We start from the raw sequence: 26,024 nt of genomic DNA, 5'->3' as shown, positions 1-26,024 counted from the left end.
TAATATTTATGGTATTTACCTTTTTTGAAATTCTAAGTGCTTGGTAACATGGCCTCAAAGTAAAGCTGCATTGTATTGATTCTTTTACCTAGCACTGAAACAGAAGCTTACTTTAAAGCTAATTGAAGGAAGACCATTTTTTTTAAAGTTAGTGCCCATACAATTTACAGAATCTTGGGGGGGAAAAGGTTATAAATACTTGCTTTTTGCCACCCTAGCTTACTACAGACAGTACATAATATATAAAACACAGCCAGTGAGCTCAGCTTGGTGCCCCCCCTAACCTTGGTGACCTAGATGACTGCCCATCTTGTGCACCCCTAAGTCTGGCCCTGGTTGGCTACTTCAAAGGTTATCTTGTACATGTACAATCTCTTGCCGATGCAGGAAATCCACTACTACCACATCACTGACAAACAGCCACCCAGGCTTCTCAAGAAACCCACTTTTGATAAAGTCTGCTCTACTGCCAAACAACTTGTTCTATCAGGAACTAATTCCAAATCAAAATCTACTTACAAAATATACAAAATCTTATTATTTGAACCTATTTGTGTGGCTCTTGTCCTTCTTGAGCAACAGAGAACACTGCACTAAGCATATCCAATTCCTTTAACCGATCCTTATATAAGACATCCAGTTTTCTATCATAAGAGTTATACATAGAAATCACCTTTGCAGCAGCATAAGACTGTAGAAGGTATTCAAAGGAAATAACCTCAAATTCAATAGATTTGACACAGCATTTTTTATCTCCCTGTTTCTCATGCTGTAGATAATTGGATTCATCAAGGGTGGAACTATGGAGTAGACCATGGCAAATGCCAAATCCACATGTGATGGGGTGTCAGAGGCAGGCTTGAGGTAAGCAAAGTATCCGGTGAATATAAATAGGGAGAAAACTAATAGGTGTGGAAGGCAAGTTGAAAAAGCCTTTTGCCTTCCTTCAGTAGAAGGTATTTTCAGAACTGCAGTAAAAATTTGCACATAGGATACAATGATGAAGATAAAGCTTCCTGTCCCAATGACAACACTTAACCCAACAACTCCAATTTCAATGAGGTACAAATCAGAGCAGGCCATCTTAAGTAAATGTGGGATTTCACAGAAAAATTGATTGACCACATTGGAGCAAAATTTAGGTGCAAAGGTACCTCCGGTGTGTAACACTCCATAGAGAAAGCTGATGATCCATACACTAACAATCATTTGGATGCAAGCTTCCTTATTCACCAGGATCTCATAATGTAATGGTTTGCAAATGGCAATGTACCTATCATAAGCCATGACTGTGAGAAGAGAGAAATCTGATGCTACAAAGAAGACATACAAGAGGACTTGAGCAACACAGCCAGAGTAAGAAATGTGTCCAGTACTCATGAGGGAATTTGCCATGGATTTGGGGATAATGACTGAAACTGAGCCAATGTCCTGTATAGCCAAGTTCATCAGAAAGAAATACATAGGAGTGTGCAGGTGGTAGTCAAATGCTACTGCAGAGATGATGAGAAGATTTCCTGTAACTGTAGCAAGATAAAAAGCAAGGAATCCAAAGAAGTGTAGAATCTGCAGTTCCCGAATCTGTGAGAATTCCAGCAGATAAAACTCTGACGGAGCAGATTGATTCATTATTCTTTCCTCCTTGACATCCATGCTGCCTCTGGAAAGTAACAGAAGAACAGTTGTTAAAAATGAGATTATTATTATTATTATTATTATTATTATTATTATTATTATTATATCTAAATTATTTTAGAATAAGGCAATGTTCTGAGGAAGAAAAGCTGATGTTGATAACTGTAATATGTGTAATGTGTTATTAGAATTGATGTTTGCAAAGTCATTATACTAGTTTGATGTAACTAAAGCACAATGTCATTTAACAGTTTGAAGTTTCCATAAATCAACTGCCAAATATCCCACCTTCCAGTCATCGAGTCCCTGAGTGTGTAAACTCAAGTCACGTTTCATACACCCAAGAATGTTGTCCACATTCACCGCCTAATTAGACGATCTTAATGTTGCCTCTCTAACAGTGTGAAAATAATGTGGTAGCTCAATTATAAAAGGAAAAAGAACTAACTCATACCATCCCAAACTGGTCATCTTTAACATTTGGCAAATTAACTAGGGGGATTTTACGGATCCATTGTGTTTCTTGATTTCTCATCAGGCACAGTTGCTTAGTAAAATCAGAGTATGCCTCCAACTTACTGATACTTTCCCCCATTCACAGATATGTCCTTCCATTCATGCTTACACAAGTCACTCCCTGGCATCTCCAAGATGGACTGAAATATGTCACTGTCTGACATCTTGGAGAGCTGCTACCAGACACTGTAGTGTCCTACAGAGGTTTTCTACACTGATTTGCAGTGGCTTTCCAGGGTTTCAAACAGGATTTCTTTTACCCCATCCCCTGAGCTTTACATGAAGATAAAATGAACCCTTTGAAGCCTTGCAAAAAGCTGCAGGAGAGGGACTGTGAGTAATATCATGGAATCATAGAGCAGTAAAGTTGGAAGAGGGAAATCTAGTCCAACCCCCTGCAATGCTGGGATTTTTTCCTCCAACATGGGGCTCAAATCCATGACTGAGATTAAGAGTCTCATGCTCTACCGACTGAGCTCTCCCAGCTCATCATGGGAAGGGTGTTTCCAGCAATCCCACCCCTTCTCTTGGAAGCCCTTTGGTTGCCTCTTTTCGACCAAAGAGAAAAGGGTTTCAAAGAAAGGAAGCATATAGATGGTTGAGGAATGTTTATAGAATAGCCAAAGGGAAAGGAAGAATGAGAATGTGGGCAAGGAGAGGAATTTGGATTTATTGAACCTGATAGCTGTATGACAGGCACAAATAAAAAGTAACTGCCTTAGAAACACAACATTTCTGACACCACAAAATTATATGTGATGTTATTATTAGCTGGGTTGAAATGGATTAATGGATTATTATTTTTTAATCCAGGCTTCACATGGTATAATGTGAAGTTATTCAGCAATCTGACACAAAAGAATAATAGAATCATAGAGCTGGAAGGAATGCTGAGGATCATCTAGTCCAACCCCCTGCAATGCAGGACTATGCAGCCATCCCATACGGGGATCAACCCTGCAACCATGCTCTAAGCAACTGAGCTATCCAGGCTTCATTCACAGTATATATCCAATACTTCAGAAAACGTCTACCTGAGATGTACACATCCTTCCTCAGGAACACTGGACTACTTATAGCAAACTTCCAAGGCTTTTCTTTAATGTAGAAAAGTCCTCTCCTTAGGATACTTCAGGTGAGGAAGAAGAAGAAGAAGAGTTTGGATTTGATATCACGCTTTATCACTACCCTAAGGAGTCTCAAAGCGGCTAACCATCTCCTTTCCTTCCTCCCCACCCCCCACAACAAACACTCTGTGAGGTGACTGGGGCTGAGAGACTTCAGAGAAGTGTGACTAGCCCAACGTCACCCAGCAGCTGCATGTGGAGAAGCGGGGATGCGGACCCAGATCACCAGATTACGAGTCCACCGCTCTTAACCACTACACCACACTGGTGTAGTGTTCAATTCATTTTTTAGTTGACATTAAATGCTAATATTCAGTCTTGCTATCGATAACCTGTAGCCGTCCAAGATGGAGATTATACATCAGATTTATTTAATCCACACTGCAATTCACTTGATTGTGTGAAAATACCTGAATATTTCAAGAAAATAGACAAATTGCATACACCGAAGTACTTTGTGCAATTCCTGACTCAAGAATACAGAGAAACTTTCAGGATACAGCCCTATACAGTATGTGGAGGAGAGGAAAGACTATGATAGAGAGACAGGGACAGGGACAGGGGAGATTCATTATTTTCATATAGAGTGCAATTGCAAAAAACCAACATAAAAACACACTAAACAGCTTACTATTTTTCTTTGTAGAATTCTTTCCACTTTTTCTCCTCCAGTGAAATTAAACGATTGCATATCATAGCAGCTACACATGCAATTATATAAAAATACTCCTACACTTGGAACTATAAGGGCAATAAAATTTGTCAGCATGGGGAGGAGATTTATTAATAACTCATTTCTGTTTCTAGAGATTTGGTTTCAGAGGAATTGAAAGCCTCTCAGTAGTAGAGCTGTACAGAAACAAAATTATTTCAGATATGACAATTCAAAGAAACAACAGCTTAGGATGGATATATGCCCATTTTCAGAAGCACCCACAACAGGAACTGCAGCAAGGTGAATGGTCACAGCTGCATGTTTAATTAGTATCAGGGACAGAGAATTATGGAATGAGGTGTTTGGGGAAAAGTCAAGTTAGCTCTACTCTCTTTCTCAAATGAGGAAGGTATCTTTTTTTAATCCATCTATCCCTCTCCTCCATTCATAGGATGTGAATGGTAATAGCATTTTGTTCTGTGAACTGCTCTGAGACCTCCGGGTACAGGGCAGTATATTTTTATTTTTATTTTTATTTTTATTTTTATTTTTATTTTTATTTTTATTTTTATTTTTATTTTTATTTTTATTTTTATTTTTATTTTTATTTTTATTTTTATTTTTATTTTTAATTAATTCCAAAGAGGTAGCTGTATCTCATCCCACCACAAAACAGCTCCAACTGACCTACATCATTTGCTCCCTCATTTTACCCTCATAGGAACTGTAAGGAAAACACTAGCTAAGGCCAAAGATCAAACAGTGAACTTTTTGTGTGAGTGGGAATTTGAACCCATTTCAATACGATCAAACAGACTTCCCCATACTGGTGCCCTTCAGATGTTTTGGACCAACTCCTATCAGCTCCAGCCAGAATAAGCTAATGGTCACTCCAAAATAACACACAGGCACACAAAATAATACACAGGGATGGGGGGGCAGATACCATTTCATCAGCAGATCTGTTCCATTTGGGCCTTTAGTGTGGTGGCATTTACCCTGTGGAAATCCTTCTACTTATAAATTAGGCAATGTCTATATTGCCTTTTTGGCATCTGTTGAAGACTTTCATCTTCCAGCATGCCTTCTAAGTCTTATCCTAGTTGGTATCTGAATTGGATTTCACAATATTTGTGCTAAATCAGGACTTCTTTTACCCTTGGTTAACCCTCCAGGGGTGAAATGTGGGTGATGGGTGCAGTCACCCCACAATCTCTCTCTCTCACACAGAGAGGCACACATTTCAAAGAACACCTACTTCTCAGTTGATTCATGGAGATGAGCTGAAGAGTAGGGCTATTTCTCCACTTTATTCATCAAACGATCACCATGATGACTAGGGACTGGGTCCTGGTCTCATCCAAACATGGAATCAACATTCACTTTTGTACTTTTTTGTCAAATTCAGAAAAGTCTTGGCTAGGGCTGAAAAAAATGGGGGGGGGGCTCCAAATAGTATGCTGTTAGCCTCCCTACTTCTAAATAACAGAGATTTGTTTTTCAGAGTACAATAAACAAGAGTGATATCAATCCAGTATGGATTACACAGACCATGAGCTTACATTTATAAGAATTAGAATGTCAACAAACAGAGCAAAAAGTAAATTAACATATAAAGAGAAAAGTAGTATAAATGCCTCTTTACTAATGAACACTTCAGAATAATGTTGAGTTACAGAGTATTTCAAACCCTAACATGTCCAATTTACAATACTCTCAACTTCTGAAATGTATTTCAGGTGCAAAATGATCATAAATTAGACGGGAAATGTGAGTATTTAGGCGGAATATAATAATTAAAAAAAACTAATATTCTAAATTTTACAGCTTAAATATGTGCACATGGTGTAAACATCACAAAAATATAAGTTCCCCATTGGGATTTACAAATACTGTACATTTATAGGAAAAGCTTGTGAGATTATTAACACATTAGACACAGAAAAAATATTCTTGTGCCTTGAACCAGAGCCCTCAACCCAAATTAAATGAATGCCTGGGGTACAATCTTTAGCTATTTAATTATTGAAGTAAACTTAATTGAATTCAGTGGTGACTATGTACAATCTGACATGCACAAAATGGCACTGTAATTTTGTTTAACTGAGGAAGGGCAACTAAAGATAAATCCAGTCAAGACAGAAGCAATGGTGAACACCAGCCAATCTGAGCAACAAAGGTGTAAATGGTGCAACTGACCTGGAGGAATGGATGGAGGATGACTTTGTGAACACATAGAGAATTTTGTGTCTACACACCCAAATGTACCCATGAAATAAATGGTGAGTTTCACAGAAACCAGAGTTGAAAGTGACTAAAAATGTCATTTTGCTGATGCAGGAAAACCCCTATCATAGCATCCCTAGCAGATGACCATCCAGCATTTGCCTTAAAAAAATGACTCATTTTCATCACCCTTTGACATCACCCTATTTTACTGTCAAAGTAATCTTTCATCAAAATATCCTTTGTAGAAAATCCAGCCTATTGGTGCAGGTCTTGGCATCTGGAGCAAAGGGAACACTAAGCTAAACATAGCCAGCCCCTTCACCTTTGAAGAAAAAAACTAGAGAAGGCATTCATAGAAGAGAGCCTCGAACCCAGTAGTTTTGACAAAGCATTTTTTACCTCCTTGTTTCTCATGCTGTAGATTATGGGATTCATCAGTGGTGGAACCATGGAATATATCATGGTAAATGCCAAATCCAAGTGTGATGGACTGTTAGAGGTGGGCTTGAGGTAAGCAAAGCAGCCAGTGAACACAAATATAGAGACAACAATGAGGTGGGGAAGGCATGTTGAGAAGGCCCTTTGCCTTCCCTCAACAGAGGGGATTTTCAGCACTTCGGTGAAGATGTGCACATAGGTTGCAATGATGAAGATGAAGCAGCCTAACACAGTGACAGATCCTAACACAATAGCTCCAATTTCAAAAAGGTACAAATCAGAACAGGCCATCTTAAGCAAATGTGGGACTTCACAGAAAAACTGATTGACCACATTGGAGCAAAAGGGGGAAGAAAAGGTACATCCAGTGTGTAAAACTCCACAAAGAAAGCTGCTGATCCATACTCTAATAATCATTTGGATGCAGGCTTGCATATTCATCAACATCTCATACTGTAGTGGTTTGCAAATGGCAACATATCGATCATATGCCATAACCGTGAGGAGAAAGAAATCAGATATTAAAAAGAAGAGAAAGAAGAAGACTTGAGCAACACATCCTGGGTAAGAAATGTATCTAATATTTAAGAGGGTATTGGCCATGGATTTGGGCATAATCACTGAAACTGAACCAAGGTCCTGTATAGCTAAGTTCATGAGAAAGAAGTACATCGGTGTTTGCAGGTGGGAGTCAAAGGCTACTGCAGAGATGATGAGAAGATTTCCTGTAAGTGCTGCCAGATAAAAAGCAAGGAACATAAAGAAGTGTAGAATCTGTAGTTCCCTTACTTCTGAAAATTCCATTAGAAGAAATCCTGACAGAGAGGATTGATTAACTATGCTTTGCTCCTTAGTATCCATGCTGTCTGTGGAAGGAAACAGGACAGGTGTTAAGAAGAAATTGAAACATTGTAAGTAGTGGACCTACTGTACTTGCACTTTTGATTTTAAAATAGCAATAATAGTTACAGCTATACATCATGTATTTTGGAAAAAGAAGTTATGCTAGGTCTGTACACCAAGGTAGTGGTATAATCTAAAATATGCAGATGGAAGCAACTTTAGAATTGGTAATGAGACAGGGTCAGGCAGGGGAAGAATAGGTGATTGCTGTAATTGAGTATACATTGACTTAGATCACTTCTACTTCTTTTTTAAGAATTCATCCTGATTTGTTTGTTCAAATTTTACAAAAAGGTGATATAATAGCCATTGTTTATTGAACATTCATTCTGATTTGGTTGTTGAGAGGTGCACTTTCTCAATACTTTCCTTAGTGCAAAAAAATTATAGTAGAGCCCCAAATCCACAAAAATATCCATTCACCTGGGGCTGCGGTGGGGGTGGGGTTGCCACACAGCACGGCCATGTCCAGACAGGGGAAATCACCACCTACCTGCATGGCTGGGGGAGGGGGACGGTTGCCTAATACCACCCTCCACCTTGCTGTGCCAGACCTTCAAAATGGGCAGGCCTTACCCACAAACCAATTGGGGAAAGGGCATAGGGGGCTGCCCACCCCTGATATATTTAGGAAGGCAACCTGGAGCAGGCTGCATTCTTGGTTGATTTACCAGTATGTAACTAAACACATATGAAGACCTCACCTGGATCAGGCAAAAGACCTCTAGAATCCTGTTCTCACAGTGACCAACCAGATCCCTATGAGAAGCCTGAGTTGAAGAGCAATCGCTAGTTTTTACTGATATTTGGAGGCAGACTGCTGTCTTTGACACTAGAGGTGGAACAGAGCCATCATGGCCAGTAGATGCCATTAGCACTTTGTTTCATAAATTAGTCTGATTCTCTTTTAAAGCCACCCAAGTTGGTGACCATCACTACAATTTGTGGAAGTGAATTCCATAGCTAAAGGATACACTATGTGAAGAAGTACAGGTACTTTCTTTTGTCTATCCTAAAATTAACAACCTTAAGGTTCTAGGAAATCTAGGAAATACTTGGAAATCTCCACTTTTCTGTATTTTGCAGTGCAGTTCTGCAATCTCCCCCCCCCCCAAAAAAAATACATTAAAATGTTTGTATAGTGTATATTAAGGGAAACTGCAATAAAAATGCACACAACAGTGAATGTTAGTGGGGGGAATGTACAAAAATATATTGTGTTTGGGGAAAGTTCTTGTAAAATGTATGTACTGGATATAATTGTGTGAAAATGAATATTTTAAGAAAAAAATGTGCATGGCAATTTGTATGAATATTCATTCAGATTATTTGGCAAGAAACACACACAAACTGATGTGGAAATAGTGCAAAGAGAACTTAAGATTGTAAAAATGAGAAATGGAGAAAAATCTAAATTGAGAGATTGGGTTGGACTCGATGGCCCTTGTGGTCTCTTCCAACTCTATGATTCTATGATTCTATGATCAATCCTTATCAAAGACTGCACAACAGACTCTTTAGTCATTCTAAGCATCTAAAATGAACTGTAATATTCTGTTCTGTTTGAGTTTCATTGACAATAGAGAGTGCTAGGGGAGGAGCAAATGCATGGGAAAGAAAAGAATGAGAGAGGGGAAAGGAACGAGAGTGCATTGTTTTTATACTGAGAGCAGTTGACTACTAAGATCATAAGAAAAATGTAAGCACCTAATAGCATACCTTTTTTTCTTCACAAATTTCTCTCAGCTTCATATCCCCCCCCCCTCCTTCAGTATTGAACATGTATCAGTTGAGCCATACATGACACTTTATAAAACCCTGCGTGTGGATCTATGATGACAATATCAATTTGTTAATGTGGGAAGGGACAATCATGTCCCTTTTGCGTTCTTGGAGATCTGCTCTCTTGGGAATCCAAGACTTCTCATTAGTAAGGCATACTAAGCAACTTTAATTCTGTTTTTTGCTAATATGGTTAGTAAAGACTGACAAAAGTTCATGAGAATTACAGATTACAGGAAGATAGAAAGCTGTCTTGTACTGAATCAGACCATTGGTCTATGTAGCTCAGCATTTTTTACACTGACTGGCATTGGCTCTCCAGAATGCCTGAATGTTCCTGATGCTTTTGCCCTACACCTAGATGCTATCTCACACACTAACTGTCTTGTTAAAAAACTATCATAGAATCATATAATTGTAAGAGTTGTAAGGGACACCAAGGGTCATCTAGTCCAACCCTTTGCAATGCAGGAATCAAAGACCTCTTTGCCCATACAGAAGCCAAACCCATGACCTTGGTGTTGTTAGCACCAAGTCCTTAAAAAGGACTTCATCACCCTTTGACAAAACCTATTTTACTGCCAATGCAATGTTCCATAAAAATGTCCTTTGTTGCAAATCCAACCTCTTGATGGAGGTCTTTCCATCTGGAGCCACAGAGAAAACTAAGCAAAACATATCCAGGCCCTTCACATTTGAAGAAAAAAGCTAGAGAGGGCATTCATAGAAGAGTGCCTCAAACCCAATACTTTTGACAAAGCACCTTTTACCACCTTGCTTCTCAAGCTGTATTCATCAGTGGTGGAACCATGGTATACATTATGGTAAGTGTCAGAGTCACCCGTGGTCCCAGCTCACAAGAGACCAAAGTCCACTCCAGCTTATGTACAAAAGCTTTTATTGAAGAACATTATTAGCTTTGCATCCGAGCTCCGTGACTCTACGTCTGTTACCCTTAGACCGCTGAAGTCCCCTCTGAGTCGGTCCCCCCTCTACACCAGTTTAAGAGGCTTGTACTGGTCCACCTCTTTCTCTCTTTCCTTTTCCGCAGGGTCTTTCTGCCCCCCTGTGTTCTCTCCCTTCGGGACTCTCCAGAGGCTGAATCCTCTGCCGCCTCCTCCCCCCTCCTTCGGGCTTTGGGACCAGGCTCCTCCCCAGGACTCTCTTCATTTCCGCGCGCCTCCCATTTTGAACTTGGCGCGCGTACGTTGCTCCTGACCTTCCCTTCGACAGTTACACTGCCCTCGATACTACTTTCCTCCCCTTCCGGCAGGACGTTTTGCCCTGATCTCCTTTCCCTCTCTGCTTCCTGTTCTGCTCCTTCTGACACACTGGTCACTCCTCCCCCCTCACTCCGTTCCAGCGGAGCAGCCAGTCTCGCTCTCCAACTCCCACTGGGGGTTCCCCCTTCGTTTCCCTGCTCCTGACTGCTTCCCCCTCTAGCTTCCCTTGGCTTGACCAGAGGGGCTCCCTTTTGGGAGTCCTCCGATTCACTGGACGGACTCATGGACAATCTTGGGTCATTGTCATCCTCTTCCTCGTCACTCTGGAATCCTTCCCCCTCACTCTCTGTCTCCTCCCTCATCTGCGCCTCTCTCCCTGAACCCCTGACAGTAAGTGACAAACTTAATTGGGAAGCATGTTGGGAATATTACTGGTCTTCACCAGCAAATCCCTTTCACATTTCTTGGCATATGCTTTGCAAGGAAACCCTCCAGCCCACCCCCCATCATCACTGTCAAACCCATTCTACAAAAGACCACAGGTTGGATACATATGGGCCTTCAATGGCCTCCACAAGATGATCCAGGAAAAAAGATTCCCAGCACTGGCCTTTTAGTTAGAACAGAGATTGATGAAGAATTGGGAGGGGAAGGTCTGGGGACACACACACACCAAGATTGCCACCACTGTCTTGTTTTCATGAGGAGACAGGTGGGAAAAAAAATAGGCAGGACAAAAGATGTGGGTTTAAACTAGGGCCACTTTATTAATAACAACTTGTGAACTGTGCAGGAGACATGGGTCCTATCCCGGGGGGGGGGCTGAACTCTTTGTGGCCCTCAAATAATTCTTGAGCTAGGGCTGAGGGCGGCCCCCCCCCATGAGGGGGGGTGCCTCTCTGGTGCCTTCCTGGTGACACGCAGCTTGGGACGCCCATAAATCTCCAGTCCTGGCACGCTCCCAGCGACACATATCAGATGATTACGTGCACACTCAATGACTCAACTCAGCAGAGTATAGCAGAAATGAAGTGGTGCTTGGTGTGTGCTTTCTAAGTATTTATTAAACAATATATACAGGACAAAGGAATCTTGGCGTTTCCTCTCTTCTTTTTCCAAAAGAGAGAGAGAAAGTACAGCAGTACAACAGAGTGGAAGAGATAAGACTAGCTTCCATTCTCACAGTTTCCAAGCCTGGAAACTAAACATAGACATGTAATTACACATCCAGCAATGGAGCAGTGAAATGCTAACAGTTCAGGGGGCAGAGGAGACTGAGCGTGGAGCCACGGGTTCTGAGGCTGGCTTCTCCTCAATGCAGTTTCATTCCTGAAGCCCTAGTGATGAAGTAGACCACACACAAGCATTATTTATGCTTATATTTTTAAATACTTTTTATTAATTTGTCATTAATAACAATCCAATGGTAACCACATGAATACATTTCCAAATCATGCCCAATCTCAATACAAGCCAATTAAACAGTCTGAATTAAACATTTTGGCTGACTTCCTGTGTTCCGGCTGTCAGGAGTTGATATTGTTCCCTTGATCCTGCGCCAATTCTTTTAATTAATCCAAGTTCCACTATTCCGATCTAATCCTTTGTTCTTGCAGCCACTGATGTAATGACTTTCAAAGATGTTTATATAAATCCATATCAGTTACCTTGCAGAGAGAATTTATTTCATGTAGCTGTGTGGAATACAGTGGTACCTCAGGTTACATATGCTTCAGGTTACATACGCTTCAGGTTACAGACTCTGCTAACCCAGAAATAGTACCTCGGGTTAAGAACTTTGCTTCAGCATGAGAACAGAAATCGTGCTCCGGCGGCGTGGCAGCAGCAGGAGGCCCCATTAGCTAAAGTGGTGCTTCAGGTTAAGAACAGTTTCAGGTTAAGAACGGACCTCCAAATTAAGTACTTAACCCAAGGTACCACTGTATTTGTTTTCCTTCTTCTTTTGTTCATGTTGGAATCAGTTCTCTTTCCTCCGCCGAGAGCTCTTTTGCAAGTATGCCACAACTCTCCATCTTGCTTTGAAATCGAAAGCAGTCCAGGTCCGGCTGTGACTTCTGAACCACTTCCAATATTCATCTCCTTGCTTTTAACGAGCTGGTGTCTCATCAAAACCATAATAAATCAAAGTTGAGCTCTCTTTAATTGGCAATGTGCAAATCCTCATAAAATTCCACACAGTCCATTCTTTCAGGCATTCCATAGATAAATGTCCTTGATATGTGTTTTTTGGAGGAGGCTGTCACTACCATATTAAACATCTTGGATAAGCCTCTCCACCACACCTCCAGGTTGTCAGAAGGAAGGAAGGAAGGAAGGAAGGAAGGAAGGAAGGAAGGAAGGAAGGAAAAGACTTATTGCACTTCCACCTTTTTGTGCTATTAAAAAAAGAGAGCCACACTTATACCCATTTCCTTTTTGTTCCTTCCTTGTTCTCCATAGCTTCTCAACCCCTTTGTTTTGTTTTCATGCACTTTGACTAGAACTGTACAGTTCTCCGCAGAATGTCAATGGAAACAGTGATTGAAGATGACCTTCTAGAGCATATCAAGGCCCCTGAAAAGGAAAGGGGCAAAAAGGCAGTAAACCAGGGAGACCAAAACTATAAGTGGAGCTTTAAAGAAATGGAAATGTTTCATTATTTTGTGTTCTGTTAAGTGGTTATTAGACAGTTGCTTTATCTTCCAAGGTTCTTGTGGTGAGAGCCCTGTAGACATCCACAACACCCTTGTGGGTAAGTCCATGCTACTCAATTTCTGTTTTAATTTCTCCCTTTGGGTTTCTGCTGCTACATATGCAGATTTCTGAAGAACAGATTCTTGAAATCTGAACACGAGCAGAGATAGATCAATCATCTCCAAATAAACACAGTGATTGCATTATTATATCAAAAAGGCATTCTTAAGAGAAATTAACAGGTAAGTTAAGGTTTGGAAATGATTTTCTGGTTTTTGTTTCTCTAGCTAATTCACTGAAATCTAAGTAAATTTGAATAAATTGTGAATTTGAACAATTATAGTAGGAGGCAATTCAATGAGGAACTAGAAAACAAACGTGTGGCTTACTGGTGCCCAAATTTCATCAACTGCTATTGAAAACATGTAGATTGCTTATAAGGATGTATTTACTAGTCGTTAGTCACAGTAGTGTGACAGTAATGCTACAGCCTCCCCATTAAATTTTAAACCATTCTAGATTGTGAATGCAGAAGACCTGCAAACTGATAATAAACTGTGATTCAAAAATTTAAATAAAAAGGAAGGATGTACATTGTAGGAAAGAAATGTGGCAAATGAGATTTGAAAAGCAAAATAATACATTCTTTTAAGACTGTCAATATAACCAGCTAATTCAATGAACAAGTTGCAATGTAGAAAAGAAAGACAGTTTTCCTTGTTTCATGATCTCTTCTTTCTTTTCTTCCAATTATATGCATATTCTACCAGTACATAGATGGGAAATTTGTGGCCCTCCAGATTCTGGATTCTGCAGCTCCCATCAACCCAGCCACAATGGTAAATGGACAGGGTTTATGGGAGCTGTAATCCACAAACCTCTTAATGGTGCCTGGTTTGCCATCTCTGAACTCCTGGTTTGCTACTTAAAGTATAAGCATAAAATATCTAGGAACTGTTAGAAGAACAACAGCAGGGATCATTCAGCTGGTAACTCAAGGGTTAATTCTGCTGACAGTGGTGGTGGAGGAGGAGATGTTGTGTACCTACCCATCAGAATGGCATGATCCTTGCTGATATAACATGAGTTATTATTGTCTTGTTAGCTCTGAGGGAATTTTCCTCTGTATGTTTGTTGAACATCTGCCTTTTCTGTACAAGGCCTGACATTAAAAAGACAAAATCCCTCTGTTTCCCCCTCTGCTCAAATTATGCACTGTTTTTGTTTCATTTTATCTCTGGACTCTATTTTAATTATTCAAGTTGTTCTGTTAACAGGGAAGACCCTCCATCTCCCAAGCACAGACAAACTGTGAATTAGGAATCCAGAGTACAGTGGTACCTCTGGTTACATACTTAATTTGTTCCGGAGGTCCGTTCTTAACCTGAAACTGTTCTTAACCTGAAGCACCACTTTAGCTAATGGGGCCTCCTGCTGCCGCCATGCCGCCGCCGCACGATTTCTGTTCTCATCCTGAAGCAAAGTTCTTAACCCGAGGTACTATTTCTGGGTTAGTGGAGTCTGTAACCTCAAACATATGTAACTTGAAGCGAATGTAACCCGAGGTACCACTGTATGTCAAAGCCATTCAGTTAGATAATGTTCTTCTCCCAACCACCTTATATAGCCACGCTTACACATCTTTGCTTTACACTTTGTGTTTTACCAAAAAATAAAAGCTCATAGTGGGTTTGCTAAACACACAATTGTGACAAAGAAACTTGCAAAATCTTTGTTTTCTTGCCAACATTTCCTCCTGTTCTCTCCACAGAATATTTTCCAACCAAAGGAATGGTAAACCAAACATCTGTGACAGAATTCATCCTTCTAGGGTTTTCTAATATTCGAGAGCTCCAGATCTTACATTTTGTGTTGTTTCTCTCTCTTTATTTAGCAGCCTTAATGGGGAACTTCCTCATCATCGTAACCATAACCCGAATCCAACATCTTCATACTCCCATGTATTTTTTCCTGGCTTTCCTATCCTCCATTGATGCCTGCTACATTTCTACCACTGTGCCCAAATCTATGGTCAATTCCTTGATTAATGTCAATGTGATTTCATTCTCTGGCTGTGTCACCCAGGTTTTCTTGGTTGTCACATTTGCAGGGGCTGAGCTGTCCTTTCTCACTGTTATGGCTTATGACCGTTATGTAGCAATCTGCCACCCTCTACAATACATGCTGATTATGAACTGGAATGCCTGTCTTCAAATGGCAGCTGCTTCGTTGCTCAGCAGTGTCCTCAATGGTGTAATCCACACCGTAAACACATTTAGGCTACATTTCTGCCAGTCTAATGTGATTGAACAATATTTCTGTGATATCCCTCAGTTATATAGGATATCTTGTACAAACACGGAAGCTAGTGAGCGCTTCACGCTTGCCAGTGTCTTTTGTGTGGGGTTGTTCTGTTTTTTGCTTGTCTTGGTGTCCTACAGTTATATCTTCTCTGCAGTGTTCAAGATTCAGTCAGCACAGGGAAGGTATAAAGCCTTTTCCACCTGTATCCCACATTTGACCATATTTTCTTTGTTTGTTTCTACTGTTATGCTATCCTACATGAGACCAAAGGCTTTGTCCTCTCCATCTCTGGATTTGTTGGCTGCTGTTTTGTATGCCATTTTGCCACCTCTGATGAATCCCATAATTTATAGCCTGAGAAACAAAGAGATCCAAGGTGCTTTGCGGAAAATGTCTCAGAAAAAATAGAAATGAATTTTGCCTGGTGACCTCAGATGGAAGACTACTAGGGTTGTGTCCAATATCTTTCACATTTAGAGCAGAGTCATTGACATGAATTGACATAACAAACGTCCAACTATTAATTTCAATGGGGCTACTTAGAGTAGAACTTAGTTGGAGACAACCTTTTGCTAATAATTATTTCCCTATTTAAAATATTTGTATGCTACCTTTCTACCTAACCATAGGGGCTCCAAGGTTGCTCATCATTTTATGATAAATGCCAGTTTGCCTAAGCATACGGACATTGTATCCATGAATGGAGGCAAAGATTGTACATGGACACCCCATCTCAACATCCTTGTGCACGAAATCCCACCCACTGCAGTGGGCATCCACATCCATTTATCTTGATGTGAATAGAACACCTCACACTATCAAGTATTCTGCTTTATCAGGGGTCTCCATTGTGTGGAGCATTCTATTTGTATATATAAAAAAGCATTAAGCTGAGCCCTGAGCTCATGTTTAAAGTGGCTGTGGCTTAGCAGGCTCTCAGCAGCCTCCAATTCCCCCTTCTCAGTCTTTGTGTGCTTCTTGTACCAATACAAGAAGGAGCCATAGTTTGGCTCCCAACTCGGCAAATACTGCACGTGAAATGAAGAATCTCTCTAAGAAAGGATTTTATAAGCTTTGCTAACCCAAAGACTACATGATCCTTTTTGTAAAGAAACCAAGTGCTTTTCTTTTTAAGACATTTGGAACCTTTCTTCTTCTTTGTTTTACTCCCAGTTGATGAAAATTTGTTTCATGCCACTGCTGGAAACTCTGTGAGTAAAACACAGTGAGTGTTACTGGGTTGTTGTTGTTTTTTGTGGTTTTATTTTTTTATTTTATTCTGTAAACCACCCTGAGACCTGTAGGTATATTGTGGTATATAAACAACAACAACTACTACTACTACTACAACTGCAACAATTCACTTATTTGCAAAGCTAAGTGTCTGATTCATTCTAGCCTGAGTATTTTCATGTGGAATGTTTGTTTAAAGATGGATGGGGGCAGGTATAAATCTAACTATGTTCTTGGTAGCAATCACAATTGTACAGTAGTACCTCTAGTTACGAACTTAATTTGTTCCGGAGGTCCATTCTTAACCTGAAACTGTTCTTAACTAGAGGCGTGCTTTAGCTAATGGGGCCTCTTGCTGCCGCTGCACCACCAGCACACAATTTCCGTTCTCATCCTGGGGCAAAGTTCTCAACTCAAGGTAACTCTTCTAGGTTAGCAGAGTTTGTAACCTGATGCATTTTTAACCTGAGGTGTTTGTAACTCGAGGTAACACTGTCCTGGAGATTAGGAATCTCTCTTCCAAACCTCTTTCTCCAACACAGACAGAGGCAGCCCCCTCCAAATAAAAATTCTACTCAGCCACCTCATCCACCCAGCTTAGGCCACCTAAATTCTGGGAGCCTGGATATTGAAAGAAGAAGGAAGACTAATGAGTAGATGTTTCAAACTTGAATGCCAGGATGCCAGTCTATTTTGTGATTGGCTAGGAAGGCTAGCCATATCCAGCTGTATTCCCTCCCTTTAGGAGTAAGCTTCCTGAAATTTCCTCAAGAAAAAGGGGAGAGTGTCTATCTGTTCAGACAGTTTGGGAAAAGAAAAGAAAAGAAAAGAAAAGAAAAGAAAAGAAAAGAAAAGAAAAGAAAAGAAAAGAAAAGAAAAGAAAGGAAAGGAAAGAAAAGCTTTTAAGAAGTGTAGGACAGATCCATATTGTTGCATACCACTCCAATCACCAAGTGTTGCGAGATTCCAGGGGTCCTAGGTGCTTACCCAGGATCTCTGTTTCCTTTGGAATGAGGTACAGTGGAGAATGTGGTGTCTTTAGGCTAAGGGGTTTATTTGCGCATATAGAGAACCTTAGCCTGTGATGGAGGAGTTCACAGCATTAACATTCCAAGAGGGTCTTGCTGCTCCCAGAGCCACATACTGGGATTTCAACAGAAATCAGTCTTTCCCAGCTGCCCAACTTGAAGTTTCCAGATTCTAGTTTATACCTTCCAAGACTCAACTCACAATGATGGCCTTTGTATTTCTATTAACCAGTGAGTTGAGGAAGGCGGTTCAACCCATTTGCCATATGCCACAGAACAACTGCCTTTGTTACCTTAATGGCCCATACCTAAAGGGCCATTATCTCACTAGGAAGATAGCTTTGATATTCCAGGAACTGGATGCGTACTGCATCCAGGAATTGTAAAGGGGCTCAAGCATACAGCATACCCCCCTGCCACACCCACAAAAATTCAATAATAATATATTCATGAGGGCTGCGAAAGTGTTGTTATTTCTATGGAAGTTTTTGATGTTTTATAACAGCAGGGATGCACAGCTATTATTTTCACTTCTATTCAAAGCACCACCCCACAATGCCTCTGAAACCAAACTGTCAACTGTGACATGATGAATCCAACTGATTACACAGAACCAACATCACTAGAAGCATTGATCTACAAATACAGTTCAATGAATACATTGCATGAAAGTTAGATAGAAAATGGAGAAGGACTGAAAGTACACAACACACACACACAATTAAGGTTATAATAAGGATAAATAATTAATTCCCTTTTCCTGTTAGTTGCTTCCTGGTGTTTAGATCAGGTCTTAGAACAATGATATAACATTTGGGGAAGAAAATGCAAGCCAAGAGGCTGGTGTTGGAAGCCAAGATGGCAAACACCTCCACTGCCACAATGTATTTCCCTTTTGTGCTCAGATAACCTGGAATAAAGGAGACCCAGACACTGCAAAACACCAACATGCTGAACGTGATGAACTTGGCTTCATTGAAAGAGTCAGGCAGCTTTCTGGCAAGGAAAGCCACAGTGAAGCTGATGATAGCCAAAAAGCTCAGGTAGCCAAGGACACAGTAGAACATGGTGATTGAACCTTCATTGCATTCAACAATGATGTGCCCAGCCAGAGAGTGCGTGTCAAGATCTGGGAATGGAGGAAAGCTTGACAGCCAAGAGGTACAAATGCCTACTTGGATGAGGGAGCAGGAGAGAACAACAGCATTTGCCACCTTCTGCCCTAGCCATTTCCTCATTGTGTTGCCTGGCTTTGTGGCCAGAAAGGCCAGGATCACAATGATGGTCTTTGCCAGCACAGAAGAAACTGCAACCGAGAACACGATGCCAAAGGCTGTTTGCCGTAGAAGGCAAGTCACCTTCCCAGGTTTGCCAATGAAGAGCAAGCAAGAAAGGAAGCAAAGCAGGATGGAGATGAGAAGAGTGATGGTAATGTTCTGGTTGTTGGCTTTGACAATGGGGGTATTCCAGTTCTTCACAAATGTGTATATCACCATACCGGTCACTACAGCAAAGGAAATAGCAAGAGAAACTAAAACAATCCCCAAGGGCTCCTCATAGGATAGGAAAATTCTAACTTTGTTTATGCATTCATTTTTGTCCGCATTTGGATATTGCTCTTCTGGGCACTTGGCACAATTAATTGCATCTAAAAGGAGCAAACATAACATCATTAAGTCTACCCCATTCATATGTCATTGTATAGTGTATGAAGATAATGAAGTAATGATAAGCATTGCACCGTATTTTTCGCCCTATAGGACGCACTTTTCCCCCTCCAAAAATGAAGGGGAAATGTGTGTGCATCCTATGGGGCGAATGCAGGCTTTTGCTGAAGCCTGGAGACTGAGAGGGGTCATTTTTCCCCCTTTATTTCCCCCCCCCCCCAAAAAATAAAAAAATAAGTGCATCCTACGGGCCGGTGCGTCCTATAGGGCGAAAAATACGGTATTTCTCATTATTTTTAATTTTAAAAAATGACATGCTTCCGAGTCTCCTCTTGGTACCCAAGCTGCTTGGTATATTTAAAATGATATTGTGTTCTCCATTTAATGACTGTCAATTTTCTCCTTTTTGCCAGGGTGGATGAAATGTGCATGCCTGGATTTCCTTCACTGACTTTTCGTTGTAGTTGTGTGGGAGAAGAGATAACAGTTATCCTATATGGGTGGGTAGGGGAGCCTAGGAGTTAGGGCCATGTGAAGGGATTTATTTTTGCAGAGATTGAAAAATGGAGACTGCTCGTGTCCACGTCTCAGGGTCTGGGCCAGGCCCACTTGTCACTAAAGTTCGTGCAATGTGATATCATAATATCACGGTGCACACCTGTGACATCATGACATCATAGCACCACCCTGGGCACCAATAATCTGGGACCCAAGTTGGCGCCACTGTTGCTAGCTTAATTTACACCAGGTTGCAAGGTCATGTGACCCAGCTGAATGGGCTTTGGATCCTATTCCCCACTGGCCCTGCTAGTTCCTTAGAATTCCACCTTTGCAGGTGTGATTATCTTTTGCTTTGACTGGTAATCAGATTGGAATTTGTGCAATGTATCTCATTTCATTTTCATTTGTCTTTATCTAACTGTTCTATATGTTGTTACTTTATTCCAAAAAATGAATCTCTCTCTCTCTCTCTCTCTCTCTCTCTCTCTCTCTCTCTCTCCTCCCCGCCCCCCGACACACATCCCAATGAAAATTGATGTCTCATACTTATTTCTTTAGATATCATGTCTTCTGGACATGGGACACAGTCATGACAGCAAACTTGTTTCCCTTCCTGCGCCATCTTTCTATATCCAAGGAGGCAGCTGTCAACACACATTGCTTGAGGTGGTGTCTGCTCAAACAAAAAGTTTTTGAAAATGAAGGTGGCATCAATCTTTTCAGACCAGCTAGTACATTTATATTTTCTCTTTTGGGGGCATGAAATCATGACTTCCAATCCCTGATGGAGCACCTTTTTGTAATGCAAAGCAGTTAAAAATGGCAACATACTGAATTTTAAACAGCATCAAAAATTGATGATACTGTTATGTGTTTGTGGGCATCAGACTCTTATGAGTTTGCTGTCTGTTCTTCTTGGCATATGTCTGACTCAAGACAATAGTGTGTTCCTCTGGGGATGAAGTCTGAACAACTGCATTGTTTTTGCTGTGCTAGTGGTACTGAAGTGACTTCTCCGGGACGCAAGGCTGGGCAGTGTATATGGAAGTCCTGGGCTGCCCAGATGACAATACATTCCTCTTGCTCTCACTGATGTCGCCCAAAGGGAATCAGAGCCATAAAACTGGGACCAGACAGCTGTCATTTCTGGATGCAGTATGTGTTAAGAGTTAATTTTATTTGAGGTGTTAGCCTGGTGTAATGGGTCATTAAGACAACACAGGATCAAAGGGCTAAGTGTGAAAAGGCATTTTAGTGAGGCCTTTCCTGCTCTGCATATATAAGCCTTCCGTTTAGAATAGAGAGTTGGAAATAATGTGTGCAGAAGCATAGTGCAGGAGGTGTTAGGAGGGTAAGTTAGGCATTATGTGACCTAAGAAGGCAAGCTACAGGGCAGAGATCCTGCTGTGCCTATGTATTTATGTGTAAATAAATGATATATAATATAGACACCATCTCACCGTCCAGAAGGAAACGCAGCATGCTTGGAACTAAGTGGAATCTCTAACCACTCAGAGGTTATGGGGGACAATGTCAGCTTTAAAATCAGCTTACTCTGTATGTCTCCTAACAGTGTAGATCTGAAGAATCTGGCAATTTTACAAGTGTCACAAAATGTCCTTCTGCATGAGAGAGGAATTTGTAGTGTTTATGTTTTGAATATCACCTGGGGCATGTTTAATGGCTGTTTCCTGAACATTTTGAAATATATAAATTCCTACCTGTTTGAATTTGTTATTCCACACAATCATATTCCCTCTGATAGTGAAACTATGATTTGCTGAAATTTTTCCAACCTGGAGTTTGAGACCAGTTCGATTGCGGTAAACAACCCAGTTGATGATATCATAGCCAGCTGAAACTTCTCCATTTTCTATCAGGACTTCATGTCCAGCACCATTGTTAAAATGAATATTTTTCAGTGAAGAATGAACCTAAACTGAGAAAGAACATTATTGTGTGTCTGTAAATTTGAGCTTATTATTCTCAATCTGTTTAAGCTACCATTCAGTCAGAGGCAAACATTTTATATTATAAGAAGAGCCTGCTGGATCAGGCCAAAATGTAGAATTTAGGACATTTCCTCCAGCCTTATGAGAGCTTTCTCCCATTCAGCAAAGCTTGCTCTGAGCCTGGCTTCGGCTGGGGAGGGTGGGATATAATAAAATTTCCAGGGGAAGGCATGTCAGTGATTGGGGTGCTCTGGGAAAATATTTCACCATGATTAAAACTTAAATAAGTCCATCCAAATGGAAGACACTCCACTTCTCCTATCCCTCTCCACTTGAGCTCAGGACATCTACCTAGTCAGCTTGATTTTCCTCCCTCCCTCCTCCCTCCCTCCCTCCCTCCCTCCCTTCCTTCCTTCCTTTAACATATTGGGCAATTTCAGAATCTGTGGCTCAGAACAATCAGGGAATTGTTGATTGAACTCAAGGAGCTGGTTAATGACAAAATACAATCTGGGAATGTGAAAACTTCACCCTTTCACAGAGCCAAGGTACATCCATTGGATTTAATTCTCCACTAAAAGATCTCTATAGAATATCATGGCTATAAGAGTGTGCTAAAAAATTAACCATCAGAGTTGATTTCACCTGCAAAATGAAATTCATCAGAATGATAGACTTTACCTGCCATGGCTGAATATTCAAGGGTTTGAATTTGCCTTTATTAGCCAGCATTAGTTTTTGGCTTGGAACATCAATGGCATGTAAAGCATGAGCTATTGCATGGAGAGCATTGTAGATAACATAACTCTCACCAGTCATATCCATCTCAAACCTAGATGCAGTCAATGTTTCCAGTTTCTCCTTTCCTGTACATCTTTCACACATTTGACAACGTGTAAACCCTTCACTAGGAATCGAACAGTCAAAAGCATATTGCCAGAACAAACATAGAAAGTGCATGAGTGATTCATCCGATTTTAAGTTCTTGATAAAATTATGGAATCTGGGAACAGGATGTTTCTGTACTGAGAAATACAGGGTGCCGCTGAAAGCCCTTTCAAAACCAGAGGATAAATCTATCTCCTGAGTGAAATCCCACCGAGCTGTTATAATCCAAACCTTCCTAATATCAATTATTTTGAAAAGGTCACAAACGTGTACTCTGAGTTTTAAGTCCCACAGAGAATAATAATTTCCGCTGACAATAAACACATTGACTTCAGACTGAAGTGCTGCATCAATCTTTGGCATTTGTGTATTGAAGGCCTCATCACGGTCTTGTGATGCTCTTTCTATCTTCAGCAATAAGGCAACACAAATGCTATTCTGGGCAAGCAGAGGTGTTAAAATCTGCACAAAGTCTTCTCCATCATCATCATCTGAAACAATGATGCCAATCCATGTCCATTCAAAATGAAGGAGTATCTGGACAATCCCAACAGGCTGAATAGTTTCACTTGGTGCCATTAGGTATAAAGAAGGAAAATGTGTTTTGCTGCTCAGTTTTGTGTCATAGGTTCCATAAGTGAGCTACTGTAATACAGGAGACAAGGCTTATTAGAGCTTGGAGAAATAACAAGAAATTGCCCATTAGGTATCTAGTAGTACTAAATTTTCTGAATATTCTTTAGAAATAAGATTTTCTATATTACTTCCACACTCACATCCCAGCATGTGATTTCCAACAGAATATTTTAGGCTCTTGCTCTAATTGAATAATTCAGAGACTAAGCTCAACTTAATGAAGTAGATGCTACTTCTGATAATATTTATTGAACATTTTCAAATATAACAGAAAAAAGAAAAAAGAAAAATAAAACATCCATTTTATAACCTTATTTTCATTAATATCCTTTCAGGACTTCCCCGCCCCACCCCCTTTTGTATTCCAATTCCTTCAAATAGATTCAACAAGTTCTTACCCCAAATTTTAAACTTATTATGATTAACCCAATGTTAAAAATGTTTTTCCATCCCCTAAAATCGACCCCGCTTCCTTCCACGAGTTCCCCTCTTTAATATGCAGAACAGGTTAAAATAAAAAAAGATAGAAAAAAGAATAAAGTATAGTTTAACACCCTTTGGATTCCAATATCCCCCCCCCTTTCCCGGTTGCGTTCCCCAGTGTCCATCCCTGCTGTCATCCTGGAGATCCCACATCTAGGCCGAAATCCTTCACAAGTCCACTTTGCCGTCTTTTTAAAAGTCTTTGCCGCCTTTTTGATCATCTTTAATTTTGAACGTCCAATCTTGGAAAAACTCTATCTCAAAAAGGCCCATTTTTTCCATCCAAATCTCTGTATTCAAGAGCAAAAACTCCAATTTTGTTTCTTTAGACCTTTCAAATCTGGATGCCCCAAATGTTCCCACTTCCAACTTTATCCAATTCTTATTGTTCATGTTGTTCTTGTTATTCTCTCTCCTCACTTTCCTCTAATTTCATTTCCTGCTCCCCTGCAAAAATGTTCTAATTCCAAAAGCTTCTAAATCCTCTACAGAGGCTTTGTTATTCAGGAACAAAACTTTACGTCAAGTCCCTTCCATTCTTCAATAGATAAATCCATTGTCTCCTTTAGTGTAGAGACCTCTGTAGACAAAATAGTATTCCATTTCTGCAGTTTCCCAGGAGATAAAAAGTCCAATTAAATTCCATACCAGCAATACTTGTAGTGTCCCACATCCCCTCTAGAGGGATTATAGTAACTCAGTTTCCTTCCAGATCACACCCAACAGTCAAAGTAACTTGTTATTCCTTATTTTAAACAGTTAATATCCAATTTGTAACGAATATAACCGGCAAAGTCCTCGTAACAAAGTTCTCTTTTTATTCTTCAACTTTGACAGCTCCTTTGACAGCTGTCAAAGCCTCTGTTGCTACTCTCCCGGCGCTCTCACGGATCGCTCCTGGTTCACGGGGGGGTTGCCTTTTAGCTCACATTTTACTTTTCTCCTCCAGCCCAATCTTATAGTTTTCCATCGTGAAATTAGTAACTTTATCAAGATAAGGTAGCACTCGATCTTAGTTGTCAAATCCTTTGCTTTAATTCCTCTACAACCGGGGGGAGACTGACTTCCTTTTTGCACCTCCCCCGCTCGCTCCGAATTTAATTTTTTTCCCCCTTTTTAAGTCCAGTTTCCAATTACTCACGGGTTGTTCTTTTTGATCCAAATTTTCAATGGAAGAAGTCAGCGCTCTCCGCCGAATGGCATGCGGCTTCGCTCGGCAGGGGAAGCGGAGGACTCATAGCACCACAACCCCCCCCCCGGCACCTGCTCCGCAGCCTTTAAAAAGGCTCCTTCGCGGGTCGGGGGGGCGCAAACGGTGCCTGCCGAGTCACCATGCCCATGGGTTTCAGCGCCCATGGTTTTTGAGGGTCCCCGCGTCGCCAGCGCGGTAGGACCCAGCCCCTGCCGAGCTGGCTCCCTCCGGAGCTCGGAGGGAGTCTGCCATTCGGCGATGGTGCCAACCCGGAAGTCTCAAGTAGATGCTACTTCTGACTAGATGTATATAAAGGTTTGCATTGTTAATTGCATGAGCTGCATTGTATGTGTGAATGAGCTAACCGTCAGTTTGAACAGAACTTAAGCATAGTCACAAATTCCATTCATGTAAAGGAGCAGATAAGAAGACTGGAGACAAACACACCTGTGGTATCTTGTACTGATTCAAGATGGTGGCCATCTGATAGGCATCTTCTACAGTGAGACCTCCAATGATAGACAACACATCCTTATTCATATCATAATTATTAATTGCATTCATGTGCTTTGAGAACAGTAGGTCCAGGGTGGTCTCATATATAGTTCTTGCATCAAAAAGGTTGTCATAGATGTGGAAACCCAAAGTGACATTGGGCAACAGCCTGGGATTCTTATTGATCTCATGAATGGCAAAAATAAATGTGAGGACATGCTGATAATTTTTATACGCTGGACTGCAATAAGATAGATAAGTTGTCATAGCGCCATCTATTACAAAGACTATTATCACCCTCAGTTTCATGTAGAATGTTTGCTGTTCACCTGATCCATATGAGAATATGGAAGGGATATTAAGAACAAAAAGAATATGGGAATGTAGCTGTAGGTGTGGAAATGAGAGCAAAAGGGATAATACAGAGTGGCCCAAAAGTAGGT

The 26,024-nt window shown here is 40.7% G+C and overlaps 3 protein-coding genes across 5 annotated transcripts; 1 reads left to right on the top strand and 2 right to left on the bottom strand.

Moving 5' to 3' along the window:
• Positions 1–26,024, bottom strand: LOC309327459 (olfactory receptor 14A16-like). Of its 3 annotated transcripts, XM_081836753.1 has the most exons (5): positions 25,534–26,024; positions 21,657–21,869; positions 20,482–20,608; positions 3,186–3,280; positions 1–1,660 (listed from the first exon to the last, which is right to left on the bottom strand). In XM_081836753.1, exon 5 carries the CDS (start codon positions 1,651–1,653, stop codon positions 670–672), a length of 984 nt encoding a protein of 327 aa, XP_081692879.1. In that variant the 5' UTR covers positions 1,654–1,660; positions 3,186–3,280; positions 20,482–20,608; positions 21,657–21,869; positions 25,534–26,024; the 3' UTR covers positions 1–669. The 3 variants fall into 3 exon arrangements, with proteins under 3 accessions (XP_081692879.1, XP_081692877.1, XP_081692878.1); XM_081836751.1 differs by lacking the exons at positions 1–1,660; positions 3,186–3,280 and adding an exon at positions 18,454–19,415 and having other exon boundaries at positions 20,482–20,611; XM_081836752.1 differs by lacking the exons at positions 1–1,660; positions 3,186–3,280 and adding an exon at positions 18,454–19,415.
• On the bottom strand, positions 6,481–7,461 carry LOC309328456 (olfactory receptor 14A16-like; the record flags this gene model as incomplete). Its single annotated transcript, XM_081838455.1, has 1 exon — positions 6,481–7,461. The coding sequence occupies one exon, from the start codon at positions 7,459–7,461 to the stop codon at positions 6,481–6,483; it is 981 nt and encodes a 326-aa protein (XP_081694581.1).
• On the top strand, positions 14,994–15,914 carry LOC309328455 (olfactory receptor 14C36-like; the record flags this gene model as incomplete). The annotated part of the gene is made up of 1 exon (XM_081838454.1): positions 14,994–15,914. The coding sequence occupies one exon, from the start codon at positions 14,994–14,996 to the stop codon at positions 15,912–15,914; it is 921 nt and encodes a 306-aa protein (XP_081694580.1).

The sequence above is a fragment of the Podarcis erhardii genome, assembly GCF_964252035.2.
Source record: "Podarcis erhardii genome assembly, chromosome: 13".
NCBI classification, from domain to species: domain Eukaryota; kingdom Metazoa; phylum Chordata; class Lepidosauria; order Squamata; family Lacertidae; genus Podarcis; species Podarcis erhardii.
Note: the sequence above shows the minus strand (reverse complement) of the source record. Positions and strands in the feature narration are given on the sequence as shown.